This window comes from Phascolarctos cinereus, unplaced genomic scaffold (genome assembly GCF_003287225.1).
Source record: "Phascolarctos cinereus isolate Bilbo 61053 unplaced genomic scaffold, phaCin_HiC Scaffold_9;HRSCAF=440, whole genome shotgun sequence".
Lineage (NCBI taxonomy): Eukaryota > Metazoa > Chordata > Mammalia > Diprotodontia > Phascolarctidae > Phascolarctos > Phascolarctos cinereus.
In genome coordinates, this window is record NW_027556402.1 from 74,962,307 (window position 1) to 74,988,673 (window position 26,367).

The following is a 26,367-nucleotide window of genomic DNA, read 5'->3' on the forward strand; positions in this document are numbered from 1 at the left end:
TCCTTTCATTTTTTTCAACTTAAAACTGACTTCTGACCAGAATATCATTCTCCCATGTTATTGTCAGTCTTCTTTCAGACCTTTCATCCTCTTCTCTACCTCCTCTTATCTCCCAGTCAGCTCTTCATTCTTCTGTTTGACACATCTTCCTTATTCATAGTTCTGGCCATCATATCCCTTTGCTAAAGATGAAAAATACTGTAGTTGCTGCCTAAAACTTTAATTTCCTATGGTTTACAGTTATTGGGCCCAATCCATCCTTTTTCAGCCTCATCCTGTACTGTACCATTTATTCTCAGTGCTTAGCATGATGCCTGACACATAGTAGGTGATTAATAAATTCTTATTGACTGACTCTCCTCCATGTATTCTGTATGTTCTAGCAGAACTAGACTACTCTATCCCCCCACCTCCACATGACCTGATCTAACTCACTTCTGAGACCTTACTCATTCACTCACATTATTTATTATGTCTGGGATGGCTCCTCCTCTTCCCTCATTTAACTGCTTTTTATCCATCCTCTAAGGTCAATTCAGATACCATGTTCTCCATGAAGCCTTTCCCGATATCATCAATTGGTAAACCTCCCCTCACCCACCCACCCCAACTTCACATGGCACTTTCTTTTGCACAATTATGTCATTTCCCATCAGACTGTAAACCCCATCAGAGCAGGGGCCAGGTATCAGTGAAACTTTGTGTCTTCCCCAGTACCTAGCATAGAGTTCAGTACACAAAAGCTTAATAAACCTTGAACTGAATTTGCTCAGTTTTAATTTCAGTGCCATTTAAATGAAACATCATAATACAAGTTCATTTCAATAAGCAAATATTTATTAAATGCCTCTTGTGTACAGGGTACCAAGAAGAATGCAAAGGTTAATAAGGCATAATCCACCAGGATCAGAAAACTGGTAAAGGTGAGAGGGGTGTGTGTGTGTGTGTGTGTGTGTGTGTGTGTGTGTGTGTGTGTGTTGGGGAGTTTGGGAGACAACAGGATAAAAGACAGTTCACAAATTGCAATAGTACAGGGTAAATTTAAGTGTCATAAGAAAAGTTTACCTCATGCCTTGGGGGTTCAAAGTGTAAACATCATTAAGATTAAACTTACAAAATACATCTCATTATACATAGCCTAATGCATTTACCAGAATAAAAACAAACATATTATCTATGTAACTGCTACATCTGGGTTTTCCTCTAAAATTGGGGGTGGGGGAGGAGTAGAGCAGAAGCACCTATGAGCAAAAACATAAAATGCTCACCTGAGTGGGAGGAGCATACAATGTCAACCAAAACACTGTTTGCAAAGTTAAAAGTGTGGGTTGTCTAGCAACACCCCAAGAATAATGCTCTTGGTGGCAGCGTCAGTCTAGGAAGGAAAAAGGCTGACATATTGATTGATCCTTTCAGATGAGTTTTCATTTTCTGAAAAAGGTTGGGGCGGGAAAGGGAGGAGAGAGAACATGAGAAACAGCTAAAGAGTTGAGAGGAAGAATGTAATAAAGGATTTAATAAAGTAGTAGGATGGCTCAGTTTCCTCTGAATAATCTACAGCTTATTAAAGTAGAGGGATTAGAGGCCAACTAGGAGGAAAGCAAGTTGAAGAAGCAAAGCAAAGTTGGGCTGCCCAAGAAGATGAAGTATATGACTGGATAAGGGACTGGCCCAGCGATTTCATTAACATAGGGAATGCTCAGGTGAGGAAACTCTCTATTCCAATCCAGGTCAGCAACTTAAAGTCTTAAGAGAGCTCCCTATAGCACTGAAAAATTTGATGGTTTTTGCCCAGCATCACATAGACAGCATTTGTCAGAGGTAGGCCTTGAACTCAGGGTCTTCCTGGCTCTATAGTGAGTTCTCTACCCATTGTTACTTGCTGCCTTATGTATAAACTAGATGGACTTAAATATTAGGATCAAAATATTGAGATAAACATAAAAACTGTTTGGGATTATTAATGTTGAGATAAGATCATGCTATGGGATCATACAGTTAAAGCGGGAAGGGGCTTGAGAAGTCCTCTGATTCTCCTCCTTCATTTTAAAGATGGAGAAACTGAGACCCAAGGGGGTTACATGACTAATGTAAGAGAAAGTGTGGGCAATGGTCTCCTTACTCAGGGCACCAGCTGGTAGATCTACCCAACAATCTTGATCATACTCATCAGATATGTGTACTAAGTCAGAGTTTTTTTTTTAAAAAAAAAGGCCATTTTGGTAAGACTTGATGCTAGGAAGTAAATTATTGATCAAAAGCATTCATGTTCTCTTCTGGTGAAATGTGGACAGTGACAAAAAACAAGCAAATCAACTGATCATTAAACTAATTTGGAGGCAAAAAGAAAGTAGGGTATTGAGGAGAAAGTTGCAAAACAATGCTCAAATAGAGCTTTCTCTTATAATTTCCTATTGGAGGCACAGTGGAGTTATTGTAAATTTGTAGATCAACCATGTACATGGCATAAGGCAGATTCTCAAGGGTACTTAAGCAGAAGCAGCGTTATGTTTAGGAGTGGAAAACCAGAATAGGACTGTGCATGGGACTAAAAGAGAATACTGAGGGAAACATGAGGAAAGCACGGACATTTCTATTTGAGTGGTGTGATGAAAAAGAATAATAGAGACCAGGAATCAAAGTGGCAGGTGTCAGAATCAAATACATGAAATTTCTCAAAGTAGTGGAGAAAAGGAAGATGGTTAAAAGCTCAGAAGAACACAGAGAATAAACAAAATGACTGACCAAGGCCAAGTTTTATTGTTGTTTAGTCATATCGAACTCTTTGTGACCCCCTTTTCAGGCAGGTCTTGGCAAAGATACTAGAATGGTTTGCTATTTCCTTCTCCAGCTCATTTTACAGATGAGAAAACAGAGGCAAAAAAATTAAAAAGAAAAAAGAAAAAAAAAAGAGAAAACGGAGGCAAACAGGATTAAGTGACTTGCCCAGGGTCACATAGCTAGTAAGTGTCTGAGGCTGGATTTGAACTCAGCAAGTTGAGTCTTCCTGATTTCAGGCCCAGTGCTCTATCTGCTGTACCACCTCGCTGACCTGAGGCCAAGCTTACAAGGCATATCATCATTTCATATCATCCTCATCCTTGCTACATTAAGTTCTCTAGAAGGGGACTTAATGGCCCCTTCCTTTGGGTGGTTTACAATCTAGATTAAGTCCCTTTGAAAAGGACAGGCTTAACAGGCATTGGACAGACAAAGAGGTCTTGAACATAGAGATACAAAACTAGCTTTTTGTTGTTCTTGTTGTTAAAGTATATAGGTAAGCTTCTTCTCCCAACTGCTTCTCATTATTTCCACTTCCTATGGGTCACAAATATAACCATGATTCTACCTTCTATCCTGTTACTCCTTCATTCTTCAAACCAGACCTGATCATTCCATCCCAACCTTCTTCTGGATTACCATGCAAGAGCAGGCTCCCCACCTTTCCATCTCTTGCTTTGGGAACTGTAATCTAATCAGTGCTACCATTGTGTCCGGAAAGGCTGTTCAGCCAAAAGATTTAAACATTTTTTTCTAAGAAAGAAATCTTGCTATCAATGTTGTTGTTCAGTCATTTTTCAGTCGTGTCTGACTCTTTATGACTGCAGTTTGGACTTTGTTGGCAAAGACTGTGGAATGATTTGCCATTTCCTTCTCCAGATTATTTTATAGATGAGGAAACTGAGGCTAACAGGGTTAAGTGATTTGCCCAGGATCACATAGCTAGTAAATATTTGAGGCTAGATTTGAACTCAGGAAGATGCATCTTCCTGACTCCAGGCCCAGCACTCTATCCACTGTACCACCTAGCTGCCCATGCTATCAACAGCCATGTCTTAAATAAAATGCTCCAAATCACTAAGTTTGTGAAATGCAAATTAAAGACACTCTGAGATTCCATTTCCCACTCATCAGATTAAAGAGTGGACAAAAGACAGAACATGACAAATGCTGGAAGGGTTATGGGAAAACAGGCACTGTAATGCATTGTTGGTAGAGTTGTGGATTAGTCCAGCCATACTGGAGAAAAATTTGGAACAATGCCCCCAAAATTATTAAACTGCTCATGCCTTTGATCTACTGATATCATAAGCAAAGAAAGAAGAAAAGGACCTATATGTATAAAAATATTTATAACAGTTCTCTTTGTAGTAGTAAATCACTGACACTACAAGTTTACCCATCAATTGGGGAATAGACGAATAAATTATGTGTTTTTGAATATAATGGAACATTACCCTATGCTTCATTCACTATCCACATGATTTCCCAGACCAAAATAGCTTTCCCTAACTACAAGTCCCATAGCATTCATACATACACTAAATATATGTGTGTATATATACATATATATACACAGTCTCCATATATATTTTCTCCCTCATTAGAATGTAAGCTCCTTGAGGGAAAGGATTCTTTACCTGTATCCTCAGAACTTTACCCAGATACTGGCTTATATTAATTGCTTTTTCATTCACTCTAAGATTTATAAAGTGATAACCTCAAAACAACCATGTGAGGTAGGTACAAAGAATAATAAATAATTGCATTTTACAGAGGAAGAAAGTGATGCTCAAGATTCCTATGTGATTTGACAGCTAATAAGTGTTAGAGCTGGGATTTTAAACCCAAATCTTTTAACTGCATGTCCTGTGACCTTATTGCCTCTCCCACTTACTATGTGGTTAATCTAGAGGATATTTTCTTTTCTCTTGAGCTCTTATTCCCTGTAATTTGTTGATCTAGTATCCGTATTAACTATGTCCACATTGCTAGTAAACACCACTGTACCATTTGACTATAAGTGCTTTTTGTCTAATAGCACATTGTGAGTGTCAGCATGGGAGTTAAGCATATATTTAAAGGTTGAGAGCTGGCAGCAATTTGCTGAATAATTCAGGACCTCGATGAAAGTCCTCCTTTAATGTCTCAACCTAGCCTGTAGGTGACCCTGGATTCTTGGAGGAGGCTATGCCCATGGAATACAATATACAGCAGATTCTATCAAGCCAGAAATACCTTGAATAAAGGCCTACTGATGTTTTGTGTGCTAAGCTAAATGTGTAAATGCTCGATATTGGGTTGGCCACCTGGGATATTTTTCATAAGCTCCACAGATTTAAAGCTAGAAGCCCAACCCCCTCATTTACAGCTGAAACCCAGAAAAGTGGTGACTTACCCAATGCCACACAGATTGGAAGTGGCAGAACTAGAATTTGAACCTAGATCCTCTGGTCCTTTCCTCTACACCAGGGCTTCTTTACCATTTTTTGCATCATAGACTCCTTTGACAATCTTGAACCTGTGACCTCCTTCTCATATAATATTTGTTGCCTACATCCATAATTGAAGGAGATGCTAAATTTCAATTTGAAGTTAGTTAAAAAAAAATAAAGGTATATATCTGCTCCTATCCAATTTCATGGGCTCCTTGAACTCTATCCATACACTTCAGGTTAAAAATCTCTGCTCTATGTTTTATTCCCTCCTAGTTTAGGGGGCTCAGAAACTCTCAAAGAGCAGTTACCATGTTATGGACGGGTGGCAATCTGCAAGATGGAGGAAGTACTCCGATAGAGGAAACCAAGGATCACTGAAGTATTGAAATAATTCAGGACAAAAGTGTAGACCACTCCTAAAAATAGAAAGTAGAAAGAAGGTCTGAAGTGATGAGAGAAAGCAAAATGAGGATGAGGAATAAAAACCCAGCAGACTAAAAGACGAGAAAGAATCTATAGGGTATAATGGAGACAGAGGCTGGAGACTTTTAAATTATGTGACAGAAGTTTGGAAGATCAAGGGAATGTCAAAAGACACAGCATTTGATTTAATTATGCTAAACAGCTGGTGTTAAAGCAGTCCACTGCACTTCAAAAGAGTCCACTTTTTTAAAAGTTAGATACTAATCCATCAGGGCCACCTAATTATCACCCTAGTATTTGTTTAAATATAGCAGAATCCCTGGATTTCAGAAGAATGACAGCATTGGGCTATAGAAAATAGGTAGAAGGGCAGTTCAGCTCCACCTCCAGTGGTTTAAGTTTGGAAGGGAAGGGATGAATGGTTTGTAATGAATCAAAGTCAAGTTGTTTTTTTTTTTAAAAAAAAAGCAATTTAGCAAAGCCTTTAGAACAAAAGTGCAAATGTGGCTCAGGAGCAAAGAGGTAGAAGAGGCTCTGGAGAGATGAGAAGGAAGCATGGTAGCTACTTTTTGAGTTGACTGTTTTATTTTACTCACTCTTGTGTAGCTGAGCTTTCACCCAAGCCTGGGGCATTTCGAGTGCTTCTCCGTATATAGGTTAGACTCCAGATTAGTGGAGAGAATGTTGAGCTTGATGTGATGCTGTATAACTGCATAAGGGCAGGAGGTGATGTCCAGGAGAGACCTATAGAGCAGGGAGATGAAGGCTTTGGAAGTTGCAGACATGTAGGAGAAACCAACTTCTTAATGCAGTCCTGATTTCCAGCTGCTTCCCTAGAGACTTGGTAGATTTTCCCCTTTGGTAAAACTGGGGTTCCCTTCTTGGTTTGAGCCAAGATCTCATCTTGCTCCTAGAGAAAAAGCTCATTTAATCTTATGTGTTTTCTGGTATATTATAGTCTGTATAACTTCTCCAATTTCCCTTTCCTGTTTTCTTGGATAAATAAGCTTGCTCCTGTTCTATTTGGGGTGGTCTTTTGTGTGACAAGCATTTGAGTGAAAGATTGGCAAGTGTAAACTTAATGACTTGTGACCAGGGAAATGTTTTTTTGTTTTGAATCATACTTCCAGACTAGCAAATACACACACATACACATATGTATACATATGTATGTGTATATCTATAGATATAGACATGTCTACAGCTAGATACACATATGCACACACACATATATATATAGTGAGGGAAAATATAAATCTGGCTCAATACACTTTTGGAGATAGACGAGGGGAACAGGAAGCCCCTAGCCATTGCTCTTCTGCTCCCCTCAGTGTCATAATTATAGTCTCCTTGGAAAGCAGTGGTCCAGATTCCAGAGACATCTATTTGTTCTGCTTGTGAGGGTCATTTATGCAATCTGTGTGGTCATGTGTATCTAATATCAGTATGTGCACATCTTATACTTGTACTACTGAAGAGCTATGATGTCATTAGTGCATGGTCTATATATACAGAGGTTAAACGACTTTCCCAGTCACAGCTAGTGTCAGAGGTCTACAGGACCACAGGTTGAAAAAGAGGCTCGTAGAATATGACTTCCTACATAAATAGCAAAATATTAAAGCCTGGATTCAAACCCAAATCTAGATTCATAAATGCAATGAGTTCTAGTGCTAAAAGGAACCTTTTTGGTCTATCATTTTACAGAGGTGGAAGGCCAAATGTTGGATTCACCTCCAGGACTCTTTCCACTATACGCCACTGCCTAATATTTGAAAGGCAGTTCTCATGCTTATCCTAAGCCTTCTCTTTCTAGGCTTAAAGAAGAGTCTCTATCAAAGCTGAAAAACTTGTCATGAATTATGCTCCTTGTCACTTCAAATATAACTACGTTTTCAAAACCTGGAGCTCTATAAACAATCCCATTCAGAAGTGACACATGGGAGTGGGAGAAGCAAATTTAAACTAAAAAACACAACCACGTAGAAATGATACACATGAGAATGAATGGCCTCTTTAAAATCCTCTTTGAAGATCATCCCTGTTCCAGATCCCATTTTGAGTCCATCTTTTAGCACCTTGCTTCCCATCAATCATGCTTTGCAATAATTTTAAATCATTTACTGATGGAGCCCTTTCCTTGACATTATCCTCTCATATGTACAGCATGAATATTAGAAATTTCATCTGAGGGAATTCTGCAAACGAAGAAGATGGAATATTTGGCAAAAGTTTGAATTTGTTGCCCATCCGTTTCGTTTTGACATTCCTGATACAAACCACACTTGATAAACCTCCCTTCTATTTGAAGTCTCCATGACTGATAAAAAATGGAATACTTGAGTTTATGCAGCTGTTCACAAGCTAATTATCTGCAATCATTTCTGATTACTTAATAGGCCATGGTAGGATGTGTGTTTGTTGCTATGTTTGAGTTTACACATCAGGCTTTAATGTGCTGATATGGTTAATTGTTGCACTCACTGCTGCCTGCTAATAGACCATTCCTGGAAATGAGACCATATCTCAATGGAATTTGCTTGTTTATTTTAAATAAGTAATAACTACAAGCTCAGATCCAAGATCCAGTGTTTACCAGTTTAAGAATGCACTTTTTAGTGCTGTATCATTTCTAATGCATTTAAATTATTCAAGTTTGGAGAAAATGAGTTATTAAACTAACGAGTCAATAACCCACTCAAATACTTAGATGTAACATTTTCCTGCACTGTTCCGTTTCCTAAATTGCTTTCTTTCATTGATAACAAAATAAATTTTTTTAAACGCTGCCAAACAAGTTATGTGTAGTAGAATAATGAGACAAATAAATACATACTAAAAGCAGACAAGTATTTATTAAAATATAAACTGAGATACCTATGCTGGTGATTTGGAGTTACATGCACGTTCATCATCTAGTAGATAGATATAGAAATGTTGCCTAAGGACACCTGATTTCTTCAGCAGTTTATCCATTTTATGAGTATCTAGTTTATAAATATATATTAAAACTATGGATTTCATTTTTCCTTTCCTATCCCTAACTAAAGTGTTTATTTGCAGTTCTAAATGCTCAAAAGAAATGAAACGTATCCATTCTAACCATTTCTTGATAATAAACTTCTTGAGGACAGAGATTATACCTTATTTATCTCTGAGTCTCCCCATCAGAATGTAATTTCCTTCAGAGTAAGGACTGTATTTGTAACCCCTAGTGCTTAGCACATAGTAAGTGCTTAATAAATTCTTGTTGACTGATCGCTTACCCTTCCAGCCTTTGGTTCCCAAGATCTCTTCACCAGTTTCTCCCCATATTTAGGAGAAATCAACATCACTATCGAGAGATACATCGGTTGAATTTTTTCCATTTGTGATATGTACTCAATGTTCTGAAAAAGGTGTGGCTTAGCCTTCATCTTCTTCTCTCTGCCCTCTTCCCTTCTGTGCCCATTTAGGAGTGTGTATGAGGGAAGGAGGCCTGAGAGCAGGCAAGGGATAAGAAGTGGAATAAAGATGGAAAAGTATCTTTAATTGATTTAATCAGTTAACATCAGCTCAGTACTGTTTATGGTAAAGCATTAAAAAAAATACCTCCTTGCATTAAGATCTCTAGTTCACTGCTAATTAATTACATTCCATTTCTATATGGACATGGATTTTATTACTATATCTCCAGTAAGTTACTGGTCCTCTCTCTTGCTATTTTTCCTTTGTTGTATCTGCCATACTTTTACCAAATTTGACAGATCTATGCTGGTAGTTTTCCTCCTTTCTCTTATTTTTAAGGCCTCCTTGATCATTTTTTTATTTTAAATTTTTGTTTTTTGGTTTAACAAGCATTTACTCTCCTCCCCCCCTCCCCTCCAGCAGCCACTGAGGGGAAAAAAAGAGAAAAAGAAAACTTAACAAATATGCATATTCAAACAAAACAAATTCCCTTACTAGCAATGTCCAAAAAAAAAGTGTGACTTATTCTGCAGTTAGTCTAACACCTCTCTGTCAGGGAGTGGGTAGCATGGAGTTGCTGCTTCTAGAGAGAAAGGAACTCAGGAGCTTCTGCCTTCATTCTGTGCAGACCCATATTCACCCCTGCCTTGTCTTTGCCTGAGAAACCACTGGGGCTGAGCCATACTACAGAGCTGAAAGGAGCCAGTAAGGAACAGTAGAGTTGGAGGAAGAAAAACAGCCCCTTACTCCACTTTAACCAACAGAGAGCACCAGGCCAGCAGGAACTGGGGTGAAGGGAGCTTTGGTCACAAGAAGTCTTCTTACGTGAGACTAAGTGATTTTGAGGACTTATGTAGAAGGGGATTATTAACTAGTTTTGTGTCATGAATCCCTACAGCAGTCTGGAGAAGCCTAAAGAACCCTTCTCAGAATAATGTCTGTCAATGCACAAAACACATAGAATGTTGGGCGTGGAGTTACACGCATGGAGTTGCTGCTTCTGGGGAGACTGAGGCTGGTGAATCTTTAAGCTTAGGAGTTCTGAACTACACTGGGCTAATCTGATCAGGTTTCTGCACCAAATCCAGCATCAATATGGTAAGCTCTTAGGGGGAGTGGGGAACAAGGTTACCTGAGAGGTGAACAGGTTCAGGTCAGAAATCAGCAGGTCAAAGCTTCTATGCTAATCAGTAGTGAGATTGTACCTGGGAGTAGTCCCTGCACTTTCAAACTGGATGAATAGAATAATTCTGGCATCTATTAAAATTTAACAAAGAAGAGAAATATATCTTTAAATAGGACTATAAAAGAACACAAAAATTAGTGGAAATAAACAGGTAATTTTCCCTCCTCCCAATCCAAGTTCACAGATTCCCTGAAATCTATTCATAGACCCTTCAGGAGTCCAGGGACCTTTGGTTAAGAATCTCTGACATGGAATATTGAGACTAAAGATTACTCAAAGGATTACCTTTTTTTGTTTGTTTGTTTTCTCCTTTTTCAAACATTATTTTCTTTAGAAATGCTGGGAACGTTGTGCTGGCAATGAGAATTGGTCTCAATTCACCATGGGGAATGCATCAATAGATTATTTTTTTCAACTATCTTAGGTGAACCCCAAAAGTAAGAAAATCTCTCAAAGTTTACTTCAAGTTCTTTGCACCACTGAAGTCCAAGACCCAAGAGTTACACCCTTTTTTGGTTGTTGCATTTTAACAGATGCCAGCATTATTCAGGTGCTTTGAATCTCTCACTTGGTCTTCTGAGCAGGAAGACAAAGTTTCCCTTTTCTAGATCATTATGGTGTGAGCTTTCCCAATAAGGAATGGAAAGAAAGGGAGAGATCACTTGCATTATATTCAGATTTTGCCCAAGCAGTCCCACAATTCTCAGTGCATGGAAGCCTATTAAAGAAGGGGGAAATAAGGCCAGAGGAGGCTTATTAGAGTCCTGGGAAAGGCTGAACATTGCAATAGGTAGTGGGGGTGGGGATGGGTAGCAGTAAACAGTAAGTAGTAAGCAGCAGTAGCTAGGTTAATACCCTGCCTCTAAGACCATAGGCACAGTCTCACCTCTCAGAGGCTCAGTTTCCTCAGATGTAAAGATAGAGATAATATTCTTTCACAAGGTTATTGTGAGGATCAAAAGATGTGTGTGTGTGAGTTGTGTGTGTGTGAAATGCTTTGTAAAACAAACTATTACACAAAATCAGTTACTTATTTGATAATTTGGATAGTTCTAAAAAGCCAAGGGTTAATCAATTTAGGTTAAATTTGCTATGTAACAACTCGGATCCTGTCTTTTAATGGCAACAAATGCTGGTTAATCTATAGCCAAATCCAGCCTGTCATCTGCTTTTCTACAGCTCCAGCTAAGAACAGTTTTTCAACTTTTCAATAAAAATTTGACATTCTTATCAGCCCTGTATCAGGCTACCACATTATAAAAACTTGGTGAAATGGAGCATTATGGTCTATATTTTTTATTTCACCACGAATTACAGAAAGTGGTGAAGTAGGTCCTTGCACCTTATTGGTGTAAATAGGTTCTAGTCCCAGCTTTGATGCTACCTGACTACATGACCTTGAGCAAATGACTCTATCTCCCTAAGCTTTAATTTCCTTTCTTTAATAAAATGAGGGTTTTGGACTGTTTTCAGTGGTTTTCAGTTATGTCTGACTCTACATGACCCGATTTGGGGTTTTCTTGGCAAAGATAGTAGAATTGTTTGCCATTTCCTTCTCCAGCTTATTTTACAGATAAGGAAACTGAGGCAAACGGGGTTAAATGACTTGCCCAGCGTCACACACCTAGTAAGTGTCTGAGGCTGGATTTGAACTCAGAAAGATCAGTCTTCCTGGTTCCGAGGCCTAGCATTTTATACACTATGCCGTTTACTCTCTCGACGTACAATTTACTTAAATACTCCCCTCCGCCAAAGAACAGAAAATACTCAAACTTTTTGGAGGGTTATGGATCTGGAGTTGGAAGGGACTACAAGTCCATAAAAGTACACCCCTTCCCATCTTACAGATAAGGGAGGTTGTATATCTTGTTTGAGGTCACACAATTCATCATCAGAGGCAGGATTTGAACTTAGGTCCGCTGGCTTCAGCGTTAATGTCAGGCCACCTCCTTGCTATGTCCCAATGACTATTTCTGAGACTTATGAGTGATGGGGTTCTAGTCTTCCCTCTTCAAATTTCTGAGCTAGCAGAATTCTGAATCTAGGGAATGAAAGTTCCCTAGGTTAGCTTTGTAAGATGATTTGCTCTTTGGGACTATAACCTAACTTAGTCATCTGACTTAGTTTCCTATCAAATAAGGTAATTAGTACATGTGTGCACACACAAAAAAGGCTCTGGAGTCAGGGGACTTGGGTTCAAATCTTACCATTGATGACTGTTATCTATGTGACTTTGAGCGTATTAAATTACCTCTCTAGATGTCAGCTTCCTCACCTGTGGGGGGGAAAAAAAAGCAAGAGAGATGGACTATTTGTCAATAACAGTCAATGGGCATTTGTTAGGAGGAAATATGTGCCAGGCACTGGGCTAAGTGCTAGGGATAGAAAGAAGGTAAGAGGCATTCATGGCCTATGAGGTTCTTTCCAGCTTTAACTCTGTGAAAATCAAGCCTTTTAAATAACTTCCTTCACAACATAACCTTATGATGGCTGGGCAAGTATTATCTTCATTATCCTAATGAGGAAACAGGGGCTTGGTGAGGCTAACTAGCATGGCTCTGGTCACACAGCAAATAAGTGTCAAAGCCAGGACCCAATACCACATCTCCTCAAGTACAGGATTTTTTGCTACTCTATCACACACCAATCATGGGTATCATGAGTAATAATTACCATCTATTCATTTTCTTTCTGTGATCCAATACAATGAAGCATAAAAGTGGAGTTATTTTTATCTCTCCTTCCTTTTCTGTGAATACATACCCTTTAATCTGATTAGTTTGGGCCTATCTCCTTGTAAGCTTATTTTTCTAAGATTGCTCAAGAAAATGACAATTGTGAGAACTGTCATTTAAATTACTAGAAAGATTCAGCAGCCTTTAATCACTGCAGATTTTTCTCCATTTGTAATAAACTCAAAATACTCTCTTTAGATGACATTTAAGTGGAATTTATGTTTGAAGAGTGTCAGCAAGGTTAAAAAACGTGTAACAGCAACTGACAGATTGTGTTGAAAAATCTACAGGGACTCAGATTGAAACATATTTTTATTTCAGGTCCTACACCCACTGAACTTCTCAGCAATACTAACATACACATGCAGGGACACAAAATTCAGCCCATGGAAAGAAGGGGAACTAAATCAGAACTGAAATACTCCCAGGAAAATCTAAAAGGAGGTACCTAACTAAAAGAAAATGGCCATCTTAACCATTCCCAGAACTGTAGTTAATATTCCAATTAAACATTTTACCCATCTAAACATATATTTAAAAGTAATTTAGGAGATTAAAATGTTTTATTTATTTATTTACAGAAAAGAGAGTAGAAAGTACATTATAGTTAGGGCTAGAAGGTCTGGGTTCAAGGTTCAGCTCCGATGCTTCCACCTCTCTGAACCTCAGTTTCCTCATTTGGAAAATTGAGCTAACCTTCCTACTACCAACTTGTGAGGAAAAGTGCTCTGTAAATCTTAAAGTCTCCCACACCTCCAAATTGCTTGTATAATTTCACTGGTGTGGAGAACACCCAGGGAAGGAAATTCCATTCACCAATGCAAACTTATACCTCCAGTGCAATTTATAGTGTTAGAGAACTGCCTGGGGAAACAGGTTAAGTGACTTGCCCAGAGTCACACAGACAGAATGCGTCAGATACTGGCCTTGGTAGAGAGAACCCAGGTCTTTCTGACCCTGAGGCAAACTGTCTATCTACTATACACAATTCTCTCCTTAAACATTAAAGCAGAGATTGGGGCTGGACCTGTGATTTCACTGATATGAGGACCTTCAAGGTGAGGAAATTTTCTCTACCATGCCAGTTACTACATTCTCTGCAATTTATAAATTTTAAAGATGTGCCTAGAAAACTGAGAGTAAGTTACTTGTGAATTATTTTTTTCTACATTTTTTTTCCCGAAATTGGAATGCAGAAAGTTTTCACCTTCACATTGCTGACTTTTATTTACCGTCTTTAGTATATTTTCTATACAGAGAGAGGAAAAGGCATTCCAAAAAAGGGAGAATGGAAGATTGTCTTAAGTAAGGAATTTTTCATCTTGAACAGCTCAGAAGAAGCTAGGGAAAAACTGGGCAGGGGGTGAGGTTGTTTGAGGGGAGTGTGGAAAGAAGGACCTGAGAATAACAGGTTGCTCCTAGAAAACTTGACCAGAAGACCTGATGTTAATTCTGGCAAGTCCAGGTAATATAACCACCTTTTTGTCACTGTTCCTTCCAAATCTCTCCCAGGAAACCAAGATAAGGTGCTACATACAACCTTACCTACTCAAATATCCTTCCAAAGGAAAGAAAGAAGTTACCTCACATCTGGGGTCCACGAAACCATTCAAAGGGGTACTGGGAATGAGTGTCCTGTCTAATCCCCTTGCTTGGCCTGGTCCTCTGAACCTTGAGGGCCAGCAGTCCTCTTAACAAGCCTTCACACAGCGGTGCTAAGGACAAAATATGGAAAAGAAAAAACCTGTTTTAAAAAATACTTTAAGGAATTGTTGTTTTCTAAGTGTGGAGATTCTGCAGATTCATCACCATTCTTATGGTATTTAGTGGTGGATTTATCCCATGTACAATGATCTTTACCTGTAGGAACTTCTCATTTGTCTCTTTTCCCACTTCCCAAACTGTGAATGCCTCAATCAGCACCATGGATACTGCTCAGTTTGTGAATAGCCCAATATTAATACAGAATTGGGGAGAGTGGTGTCTACACCTGTAATTTTATCCATTTAGGGAATTCCCGGGGAAACTACAACTAGCAGTTCAGATAGCCGACTAATAGTCTTAGAAAGATACCTTTAGGTACTAAGAGGGTAAGCAATTTGCCAAGACTTTCACAACCAGTATGAGTCAGAGGGCAGACTTTCATCATTCAATCTATCTGTCAATAAACTTTTAAGTGCCTACTATGTACCAGGCATAGAACTAATCAATAAAGATAGAAGTAAAGGTCTCTTCCCTTATGGAGCTTATATTTTATTGGGGGAGACAACATATGTGTGTGTGTGTGTGTGTGTGTGTGTGTGTGTGTGTGTGTGTACATAAACATTTATAGGTACTGGACCTGTAATTTCACTGATTACAGAATTACTGGGTGAGGCAGCTTCCTCTTGCAATATTGGTAGTACTTTCTTTGCAACTCACTCTTAGAAAGTTACCTAAAATATTGGGGAGTTAAATGATTTGCCTAAGGTCACATGGTCAGTTTTTTTTTTTTATCACAGGCAGGATTTGAATTTAGGTCTTCCTGATTTCAAGATTAGCTCTCTATCCATAAGATCACAGGTCTGCTCAAGTATTTATACACTATATACTTATCTTTCTCTCATACAATTGTTTAACATGATCTTTTACTCTTGGTACTTCTTTTACTGCTTGCAGTCCGCTCAAATGCACCATGTGACTTTCCATTGCCCTTTGTATGATGCTCATTTTTAATTCTTCACATACAGTGGTATTATGGGACACAGCAATACCAGTAAAATGTTCCCATTGAAAAGATGGACTTTTGCTACTAAGAGAAACTTGGGGGGTCAGTAATAGTGCTTTACAAACTCCAGAGAACAATCCAGTCTTCTCTCTTCCTTCCTTTCAACTCTGGGACCATATGGATTATCAGTCCTATTTATACACACCGTTGAACAAGTTATACAGGATGTCCATTCAGAAGCTTGTTAAAATCTGGGCAACAGATGCTCTTCATTCCTTTGGTCCTTTCTGGGTGGATGGACAGACCAAACTCCTTTGAGTCGGTAAGTCAATAAACATTTATGTGCCAGGAACAGTGCTAGGTGATTATAGAATCTCTTCCAACAGACTTTACAATGTTTTGGGGCTTGATGCAATGGACAGGGAATTCTTCTTCAACCTAGACTCTGCTGGATCTCATCTATCATTATAGCAAATACCTTTCACGAGCTTATATTTCCTTGCTTTATGCCTTACCTGATTTTTCTTATCAGCAGGTCACTGAACAGAATTAATTACTTTTACATATACCAAAGGATCTTGAATGATCTCGACAGATGTTTGGCAGGCACTTTGTTGTAAGAGCCTGTAAAACTGTGTTTTTGTCCCACTGAGTCCAATGCTTTTTTGTTATCAGCAAACAATAAGGCAGCAGGATCTTATATCTTCCCAATCCTTCAGTCAATTGTGAGATGTAGATATACCTCATTGTTGAATATCATTCAGGAAATTGTTTGTTCCCTACTAATACTGTCACTGAAGAGGTCCACAATTCGTAGATAGATGACATTCATAAAGATTTTGTGTAGATGAGAGGACAGGTATAGAGGTCATTAATTGTTGATCTTTTCTCAATTAACTTTTTTTATCTATAAGGTCTGAATTTTTTACATCTTTGATATCTTCCCCTGCCTTAGATACCTTATCTCTCAATATCTTCATAATGGAATCATCTTGAGAACCAATCTCCTTTATATGTATAATCAAGACGCTTTTCCCTTCTTCATTCTTTTCAAAGCTACTTCTATTTCCTCTGTGTCTTACAGACTGAATGTTAAGGTCCAGGTGTGGTATTCCCACTATTCTTGATGGAGAAAACAATTTGCATAATGATTTAAGCAAGTCTTTTTTCATTTTTCTTCTGTTTGTAGTCCCTCTTATGAAACATAATGAAATAAAACTATTAAAAGACTGAGGTAAAGATGTAATAAACAATATTAAAATAATTTAGTAATAAAAATTGTTTTCAATAATAATTTTTAATGAGAGTAGTGTGATTAAATGTTTTATTATTTCTGAAAAATTCCTGTTTGTGTCCCTGGAGGATAGAGTGAAATTGTAAATAACTGTTAGCAATTAATTAAACAATCATTTTTAACAATGCAGCTAGCTAAGGAGATGAATGTCAACTCTAAAAAATCACTTCCACCAAAGCTGGAAACTGAGGTATTTATTTCTTAGTACTGAGTTGGCTGTAGGGTATCCCAGTGAAGGGATCTGGTGGGAAGTTTGGAGCATGCTAGGGTTGGGATGGGTAAATTTTCCCAATAGAGCCTGAGTGACAACTCTAAGTACTAGGAAGAGGGTGGGAACTTGCACAGAGCTTGAGGAGGGGGAATGGGGAAAAGATAGAGGTAGAGTGGGAGAGAGGCAAAAATGTGAGACAGGAATTGTGGTGGTGTTTGAGACATGCCTTGTGCATGGATATTGCAGTGAGGGTAGGGAATCATGTCCGTCTTCAAGAGGTCACTCATCTAGTCCAAGTCCATTTTATAAACGGGGAAACTGATGCTTATAGAGGTGAGATGACTTGCCCAAAAATCATACCAATAATTAGTGGCACAGCTGGAATACAAATTCATCTCTTGTTATTGTCTGCTTCATCATCACTCTCTGCTTTGTCCCTTTGGTGAAGAACAGATACCAGATATAGCTGAAAAAGGTATTGGTTAAGTATCCCCTCTCCAGTCATAGTCCAGGCTTCCCTGAACACATTACAAGTAATTACTATTATGCTAAAAGTGCTTTATTTTTGTCATGAAATACATTCATTACACAGGAGGTATTAATATATTTGACAAAACATAATGTCCTCATGAGGAAAAAGTAATACAGAGCAGGAGTAAGTGGAAGATTACATATAGATATATATGGAAGAGACTGGAAGAAATCTATTAAAAGCTTCAGAATAACAATAATCTTCAAGCATCATGGTGATACTCCCAGTGAACTATGGCTATTATTTAATCCCAAAATTAAATAAAAAGGAACTAACATCGTATTTACCATCTTAAGAGACTGAGAACCAGATATGCTATACAAGTTAAAAATAATTAGCATCCTGGGATAATCTCTATTCCTGGTCCATTTTGGGCCCACTGAAAGAAATCACACTGTTTATCCTTCCTGAGGGGACACACAAAAAAGTTTCTTCCATTATTAGGACCAAGTTTCAACACAGTCCTCATGATCGAGCGTTTTCCATGGTTGCAGAATGGAAAAGATAAATCAGCCCACTGAAAATGGAAAATAAAGAGATATTATAAACTTATAAAGATGATATAATGCTATGTATGATAGCTGGGAATAGGTACACTATGATAACTTTAGAAAGAAATGAGTTCTTGCCCCCAAGGGGCTCAGTGCCTAAGAAAAGTTAGTTCTTCCTTCTCCCCCTTCCCCAATCAGCTAAAATTTCCTGGATAATTTCTTTAATTGCCCATTTTAATTAGCTTTTAGGTTTTCCTCCACTTTCATAAAGATATTAGTGAAAATTATACTGTACATTGACTGTAATGCAGATGTAATGTCTAAGATATAACATATCTGGCACATAACAGGTGCTTAACAAATGTTTAGTGATTATTATCTATGGTAAATAGATGATGATAAATCCAGTTTCAGGGTTATATCTTTAGAGACAGAAGTGATGTTAGGGGTCATCTAGTTCAATTCCTTCATATAACTCTGTTATAAGGAGATGGAGACTCAGAGAGGTTATGAGTTTTGCCCACAACCACACAGCTAGTCATATTTGAACCCAGGTCTTAATGACTCAAATATAGTTTACTCTAGGACAATATTATTGTTAAGGCACAGTTTTGAATACATAGTCCAACATTAAATTCCCCTTATCCAAAAGAGGGGGGAGGGGACATGGTGGTTGAGATAGACATACCTTTGTGGAATTTTACACTACAATATTTCAGTGAGATTCCAGTATATTAATAATGTCAGTCACTAGCATCGATTAAATGCCCAATATCTATAAAAGCTTCCTAGGGAGTGAAACCACATATATTCTCTCCCATCCTTTATTACTCAAACAAACACACACACACACACACGTAGCACGTGAAGTCAGGACTATGAGATTCTTATCTCAGATTTGCTATATGGGTAAATCTCTTAATCCTATTCTTTATACATAAGCTAAGGATAATACTTCTTTTCTCAGGGGGGACAAATTAATGTTTGAAAAGCTCTGTGGAGGAGGGATGTGATAAGTCCTATTAACTGGGTTTTAATAAACTTTTTGCTGAGTCTCATTGATTTTTAAGTTACTTATTATCTGGTCTTCAGAAAGCATAGCAATGGGGGCTTTTAATTTTTTAATCTGAAAAGGAGATTTTTGTAGGAAAATTGTTACCTATTACCTTGTAGTAAATATATGCAAATTTTTTTAAAAGTTTTTTTTTACTATCTTTATTATATAATGTTCAATGAACCTTATACTTACTTCAAAAAATCCACACTGGCTTCCTCTAGGTAAAGGACAAGCATAAAACTGCCTTCCCTTGCTTTCCCCATCCTTCCTCACAACTCGAAGAATGCAGACGCGGTTATGTTTATTACAGCGAGGACTGTTAATGTTTTTGGTACAAGTATTATCTGTCATGTTAACTTGAAGTTCACTGAAATGATAGGTTACAAAATAACTCCAGCTTAATCGTTCTAAAGAGATCATTAACACCACCACTGCTCCCCACCTAGAAAAAACCAACTACTAATAAAATGATCAGGAATGGACCTCTGGTCAACCATGGACAAGAATGTATATGGCATAAATCTTTTCTAGGCCACTCTGCAAATGATTTTCATGATGTCCAAGATTCTTCCATATCTAAAGGCTACAATGAGTACTGTAAAGAGCAAGACTACAATTTTCATCTAAGACACAAGAATGGCTATTTTTTCTTATGCTCCTTTTTCTTGCCCCGCCCCCTACTGAAGTGTTGCTACTTTATCACCTTTAAAATATTCTCAATTTCTGCTCTCCTGTTAGCCCTCTTTTCTCTTAGATTAAATTTCATTTTTGTCCAATTATCAGGCATTTTTTTTCTCTTTCTTGCGTTCCCCAAATTCCACAAAAAGAAAACCTTCAATCTTTCCAAAGATAATTTTTCACCCACAGTAAACTCTAATAGTCATTACTAACCATAGAGAACATCCCCTTTACTGTCCAATTAAGGGTGATTTTCCACACTTCTCCTTGATCAAGGCCACTATAATGGTGCCAATCAAATTTTAGCAAAAACAAACAGTCTCTGCTAGCAGAGTAGAGATGGCTGTTTTATGAAGCTGCTAGGGAAATTTTATTCTTGCCATTATGACTAAGATATGTGGAGGTAATACATATATACAGGGAAAAAAAAGAAAGACTCAAATAGGTCTTTCTAATGTCAATTTGCAGAATACTTGCTTTGAAATGAATATCTTCATTATGATGATTCTTCATTTTTTAATTTTTTATATTTTTCATAATGCTGTTTTAATAGCTTACTTAGTCTTTTATGGGATCAGTCAGAGGGAAGTAGTATTTCCCAGTTATTAAAGCCAAAGGTTAAAAAAAATCACAAAGGGAGGCACCCCTTTAAAATAAGTCAGCAATAATAATAATATGAAATTTTTATCTATAATGTCCACAGAGACTTTTCTCAGGAATTGCTACATTTTAAAAAATAGTACATACCATAATGAACTTAATATCTTTTGCATCTAAAGCTAAACTGTGCTTTACTCTCTTTTAGAATGGTACTATGAGAACGAATAACATCTCAGCAGATCCTGAGTCTCCTACAATGAGAGAATTCTTTATTTTAACAAAATTTCAGCATAACCCATGCTGCAGAATATTTTTAGATTATAGCTTGATGTCACAGAAAATGAGCAGACATGGATGGACTACAACCTATATCACTAAAGGGAGTATCTGTATTGATGAGCTCACTGGTCCTGTTAAAGAAATGAATCTATTGGGGCAGCTAGGTGGCACAGTGGATAGAGCACCGGCCCTGAAGTCAGGAGTACCTGAGTTCAAATCCGGCCTCAGACCAAACACTTGACACTTACTAGCTGTGTGACCTTGGGCAAGTCACTTAACCCCAACTGCCTTAAAAAAAAAAAGAAAAGAAATGAATCTACTAATACTAAATTTAGGGCTTATTTTTAAAACTCATTTTCAAATTGATTTTATTCAACATCTAATATTACTGAGATGGATGCTATTGATTGCTAGTCTTTTCTAAGATCAGAAAGGGTTCTTATAGAATATCTAATTAAATGTCCTTATTTCTATTTTTTTTTAATTGTGAATTTAACAATCAACAGACATGAACAGTGGAACTTACTGATGAAATAGCTGAGTGAATAGAACAGATCATCAAGCTATCCCTCAAATTCATACCAGACCAAATAATGATCAAGAAATTCATTGAGAAGCTGGAATACATTAGTTTTTCCACTATAGAACTGAATAAAAAGTTAACCAGAAGCTGATGGGCAAGAAGAAAGGAGGCTCTTACAGTAAAGCAAGTGCCAGTATGTCCAGGGGAACACGTAGTCTATAAGAAGCAAGAGAGGACAAATTCTCTGAGAAAGACCCAGGGTGGCCCTAGGTCAAAAACTATGGAAGGATCAGCGCAGTGTTGCAGTGTTCAGGTGACAGGGCTAAGTAAGATCTGGTCAGTGTAGGCTCAGGAGCTCTCAAATCCCCCAACACTGCCATAGATGGCACTGAAGATCCATCTCAAAGATCCAGGAAGCTGAACCTAGGAGGTGGAGGTCAGCCAGACAATAAACCCAATGGATCTAGGTTAAGAACAAGCAGAACCAAAATGCAGCAAAGGGCAGAGCCTGACTCTGGCACAAAACCCCAATTCTAGAACTAAAGTGAGAGAGATGATTAAATCAAAGAAAACACCAATCAGTATAGAAATTACTGCAGACCTGGAGATTCCCGCAAAGGGAGAGAATAACTGCACAATATCTAAGGCTCAAAGGAAAAATGGATTTACCAACAGGGCTACATGAATTACACTTTAGGAAAAATAATTGTAATGAGAATAAGTAACTTAGAAAGCAAAGTGATAATCTTTATTCAAGAAATGGATTCCCTGATAACTAGAGCAGACCAAACAGAAATCTATGACTCCATGAGCTAGCAAGAAATATTAGAACAAAATTTAAAAATTTAAAAAAAAATAGAAGAGAACGATATCTGACCAAAAAAAAAAAAGATCTGGAAAACAGGTCAAGGAAAGATAGTTGAAAAGTCACTGAACTGAAATCTGTTTGTGTTTTTTTTTAAAAGCCTAGACACTATTTTCAATAAATCATAAATAAAAAGCACCCAGATTCAACAGAACCAGAGGGCAAAGTAAAGATAGAAAGAGTCAACTAATCATTTCCTGAAAGAAACCCAGAATGAAAAAAAGTCCCTGGGGTGTTATAGCCAAAATCCTGGGCTTCCATATCCAAGAAAAAATACTGTGATCATCTAGAAAGTTCAAGTTTGAAAAAAACACAGTCTGGATCACATAAGTTGTGGCAAACTTCTATGAGGAGATCTTGAAATCCAATATTTCAAAAGGCAAAAGAGAGAGGCTTACAACCAAAAATAACTTAGCCCACAACCTAAATATAATAAGAGAGAAACAAGTAATCTTTTAATAGAGGACTTTCAAGCATTTCTGATGAAAAGACCAAAGCTGAATACAAACACAGGAGTTAAGGGAAACCTATGAAAACAAGTTTATGTGAGCAATGAGGAGGAGCTGTCATCATTTCCCCTAACTCGTATGTGTGAGAAGAGTATATGTACAAAATACAGAGGAAAGAATAGAGGAAGGAGGCTTAAGATGAACTTCACTCAAAACTAAAATATTACCTTCAGATCTTCAATATCCATGCACAAAATAAATCATAGCATCTTATAGACATAGTCTTTGTCCATTTGAAGGTGAGGAAACTGGGGCCCAGAAAGGGGAAGGGGCTTGCTCAGGTAATTAAACCAGGCCAAATATAAATCCTCAGTAAGAAAAGCACAAAAGAAAACAGGTAAAAGCCAGTCTGCATTAGGGACACTGCAATAGTGATTTGAATAAGATCTTCTGAACATCACCTTAAAGGTAACTGAATACAAAGGTCACTTTGATGGGTTTTTTAAAATCTTTTCACCTCCTTAGGTTACATATCTGTCCTGGACTCAGTTTACTTATCTGTAAAATGAAGTAGAGTTATATTTGATCTCTAAATTTCCTTTAAGTTTTAGAGCAGGAGTTTTTTAGCCTTTTTTAACCTTTTCAGAATGTTTTTAAATGCATAAGATTACAAAGGAAACCAAATATATTAAAATAGTTATCAGAATATGTTTTTTTTAAAAAACCCACTACTAACAAGTCCATAAACCTCAGGTTAAGAGCTCTTGTTCTAAAAGTGAGGATACTTTGATTGTCAGAGCATTGTTTCTTCTATAAAAAAAGAAAAAAGTATACATTAACTCACATTACTGTGCTTTATTTCTAATTATATTATATATGATTATATATAATATATAATACATATATAATTATATTCTAATTATTATAATGCTTCTTAAACAGCTCACAATTCTTAACTAGTAAAATAATTGGTTCAACCAACTAATTTTTAATTTAGTTTGATGAAATTCTAACTTTTATTTTCTTAAAGACTACAATGGAAAATGGCTTATCTCTTTAGTAGAAAAAGGGTAACGGCTCACAGAATGACTATATGGGTAATGAGTATGATAGTGTTCAATCGACTACTATGTCAAATGATTATTAAGGTCAAATTGGACTGGTAACAGTCTGTGATTGAACCACCAGTCCTAGAGTAAATAGGACTCCATGAGCTTCTGCTGGGAATCTTGACCAAAAGATGAACACTGCGTCTTCCAGACAAAGAGAAAAAAATTAAACAAATAACTATAATTTACAATTTACTCCTTGTAAAGTAGCTGGATGTACAAGGGCTTCTGGGAGAATCTATTTCATCCTTGGACATTTATTCTGCTAGTTGATCTTGACAGATCGTAGTGAACCAATCACGGCTCAGCTATAGTCAACATGTACATAATGTACCAGCATTTCTAAAAAGTACACCAGGCCATGTTTAATCATCTAGTTTGGCTGCCAATGACTTATAAAGAAATAATTTTTAAATTATAGATTTAAGCCCTTGATTAATTCAATTGTTCATGATTTGCTGTTAGTAAAAATAGAGAAATTTAATAATTCCACATAATTTCAGTATATTTAAAAATTATCACTATTTCTCTCTTCTCTGGAAATATGGAGCCAAGCAGGATGTTCAGAGGTTATTTTCAAGTATCAGACATTTTACCAAATCAGGGAGAGGGATACTTTTCCTAAATCAGATTTCATTTTATCCTAGAGGATAGGCAGCTAGATGATAGAGTGCTGGGGTTGGTGTCAGGAAGACATGAGTTCACATTCAGTCAGATACTTCCTAACTGTGTGATCCCTGATAAGTCACTTACTTTCCTGCCCACCCTATTTCCTCACCTGTAAAATGGGAGCAATAGCATCTAACTCTGAGGGTTGTTACAGGGATAAAATGACTTAGTTTGTATGAAGTGCTTTGCAAACCTTAAAGTTCTCAATAAATATTTGCTATCCTTCTATTACTAAGAAATTCCAGATGAGGAAAATTTTTGTGCCATTGCATACTGATAAATTCTCTGCTGCCTATAAAGTTGCCTAGAGCCCTGAAAGGTTAAATTACTTGTCCAGGGTCACATGGCCACTATGTGTCAGAGGCAGGACTTAAATCCAGCTCCTCCTGGCTTGAAGGCCAGCTCTCTAGCCATTTCCCTCCTTTATGAAAGATTAACACCAGCATGTTAATTAGAGCCAAAGGTAAGGGAGTTGTAAAGGGAGTGGACAGAGTCAAGAAGCAGGTTGACATCCTACTTGTGATTCCCAGTAGCTGTGGGACACTGAACCTCTCAAATCTTCCATTTACTCATCTCAAAAGCAAGAGGGATGGACTGGATAGCTTTTGAGATCCTTTCTAGCTCCAAATGGTCCTATGAAAAAATGTCATGTATTCATCAAGTCACCTAAAAGTCCCATCTCTGTGATGGGACTCCAACTTTTTCTTTATCCAAAGGATAACTTGGACAATGAAAGTTATCATACTGTCGAAAAAGTCCTATAAGTTCCAACTAAAATCTTACCTTCTACAAGAAGTCTTCCCCATCCCCTCCCATTTCCAGTGCCTCCCCTCTGTTAATTACTTCCTATTTATCCTGTAGGTAGCTCATTTTGTATATGTTTGCTTGCTTGTTGTCTCCCATATTAGATTGTGAATTCCTTGAGGGCAAGGGCTGTCTTTAGCCTCTTTTTATATCCCTAGCACTTAGCATAGTGCTTGGCACATAGTAGGTGCTTAATAAATGTGCAATTGGTAGTCTGAAAAGAATAAATCACGTGTGAGTCCAGCAAATAGTGCACAAGTCAGGGATAACGGGTGCCTTCCTGTGCCCTGGTGTTAACATCTCAGAGACAAAACTTACTGTTTAAGCTAGTAAAAGTGGTATCACACAGGCTGGGGAGTTGTCACATGGGACAAGCCAATAAGCTACAGTAGAACTGTCATTAGTCAAAAATTAAGCTTTAATGACCCCCTAGAAGTCAATTTAACTATAGGAGGTCTATTGAGCTGTTCAAGAGTAGCTGATCTGATGAGTCAGAAAAGGAATTCCATTAGCAAATCCATATCCAATGGAAAAAATGCTATTTTGCGGAACAAATTGGACTATATGAATATAATGGAATAATTGCACCATAAGAATACTAAGAATTCAGACATGTAGTAAGACTTGTAGTAACAGATTTAAAGCAAAATAAACAGAACCAGGGTAACAAATTATACAATGGCCACCATAATGTAAACTAGAGGTTCTTAGCCTTCAGTCTATGAACTTTCCTTTTTAATATTTTGATAACTGTATTTCAGCACAACCGGTTTATTTTGTGATCCTGTGTATTTATTTTATGCAATTAAAAGCATTATTCTGAGAAAAGATCCATGGACTTCTTTAGACTGACAAAAAGGTCAATGAAAGTTGAGAATGGAAAGGAAAACAATATGAAAAAAATCTCAAAACTAATCAATGCAAGGACCAACTGTGGCTTTAGAGGACTGAAATAAAGCATACTTCCTACCTCCTGACAGTGAGATGGTGGACTACAAGTGTGGAATGAGGCATACATTTTTGTATCATTAATATGTTGTTACATTTTGCCTAACTGTACATATTTTTTCATAAGTACGGATCTCACTG

General features: G+C 37.4%; 1 protein-coding gene across 3 annotated transcripts in view; it reads right to left on the minus strand.

Annotated features, from left to right (window-relative positions):
- Nucleotides 1–17,763: 17,763 nt before the first annotated feature.
- The window catches only part of NEIL3 (nei like DNA glycosylase 3), a 59,536-nt gene continuing 50,932 nt past the window's right edge, over nt 17,764–26,367 (minus strand). For all 3 annotated transcript variants that reach the window (XM_020997851.2, XM_020997850.2, XM_020997852.2), the window contains exons 9-10: nt 19,495–19,669; nt 17,764–18,271 (exon numbers count right to left, since the gene is read on the minus strand). In XM_020997851.2, the coding sequence (XP_020853510.1) occupies nt 18,089–18,271; nt 19,495–19,669 (358 nt within the window). In that variant the 3' untranslated portion in view covers nt 17,764–18,088. The remainder of the gene's footprint in view (nt 18,272–19,494; nt 19,670–26,367) is intronic.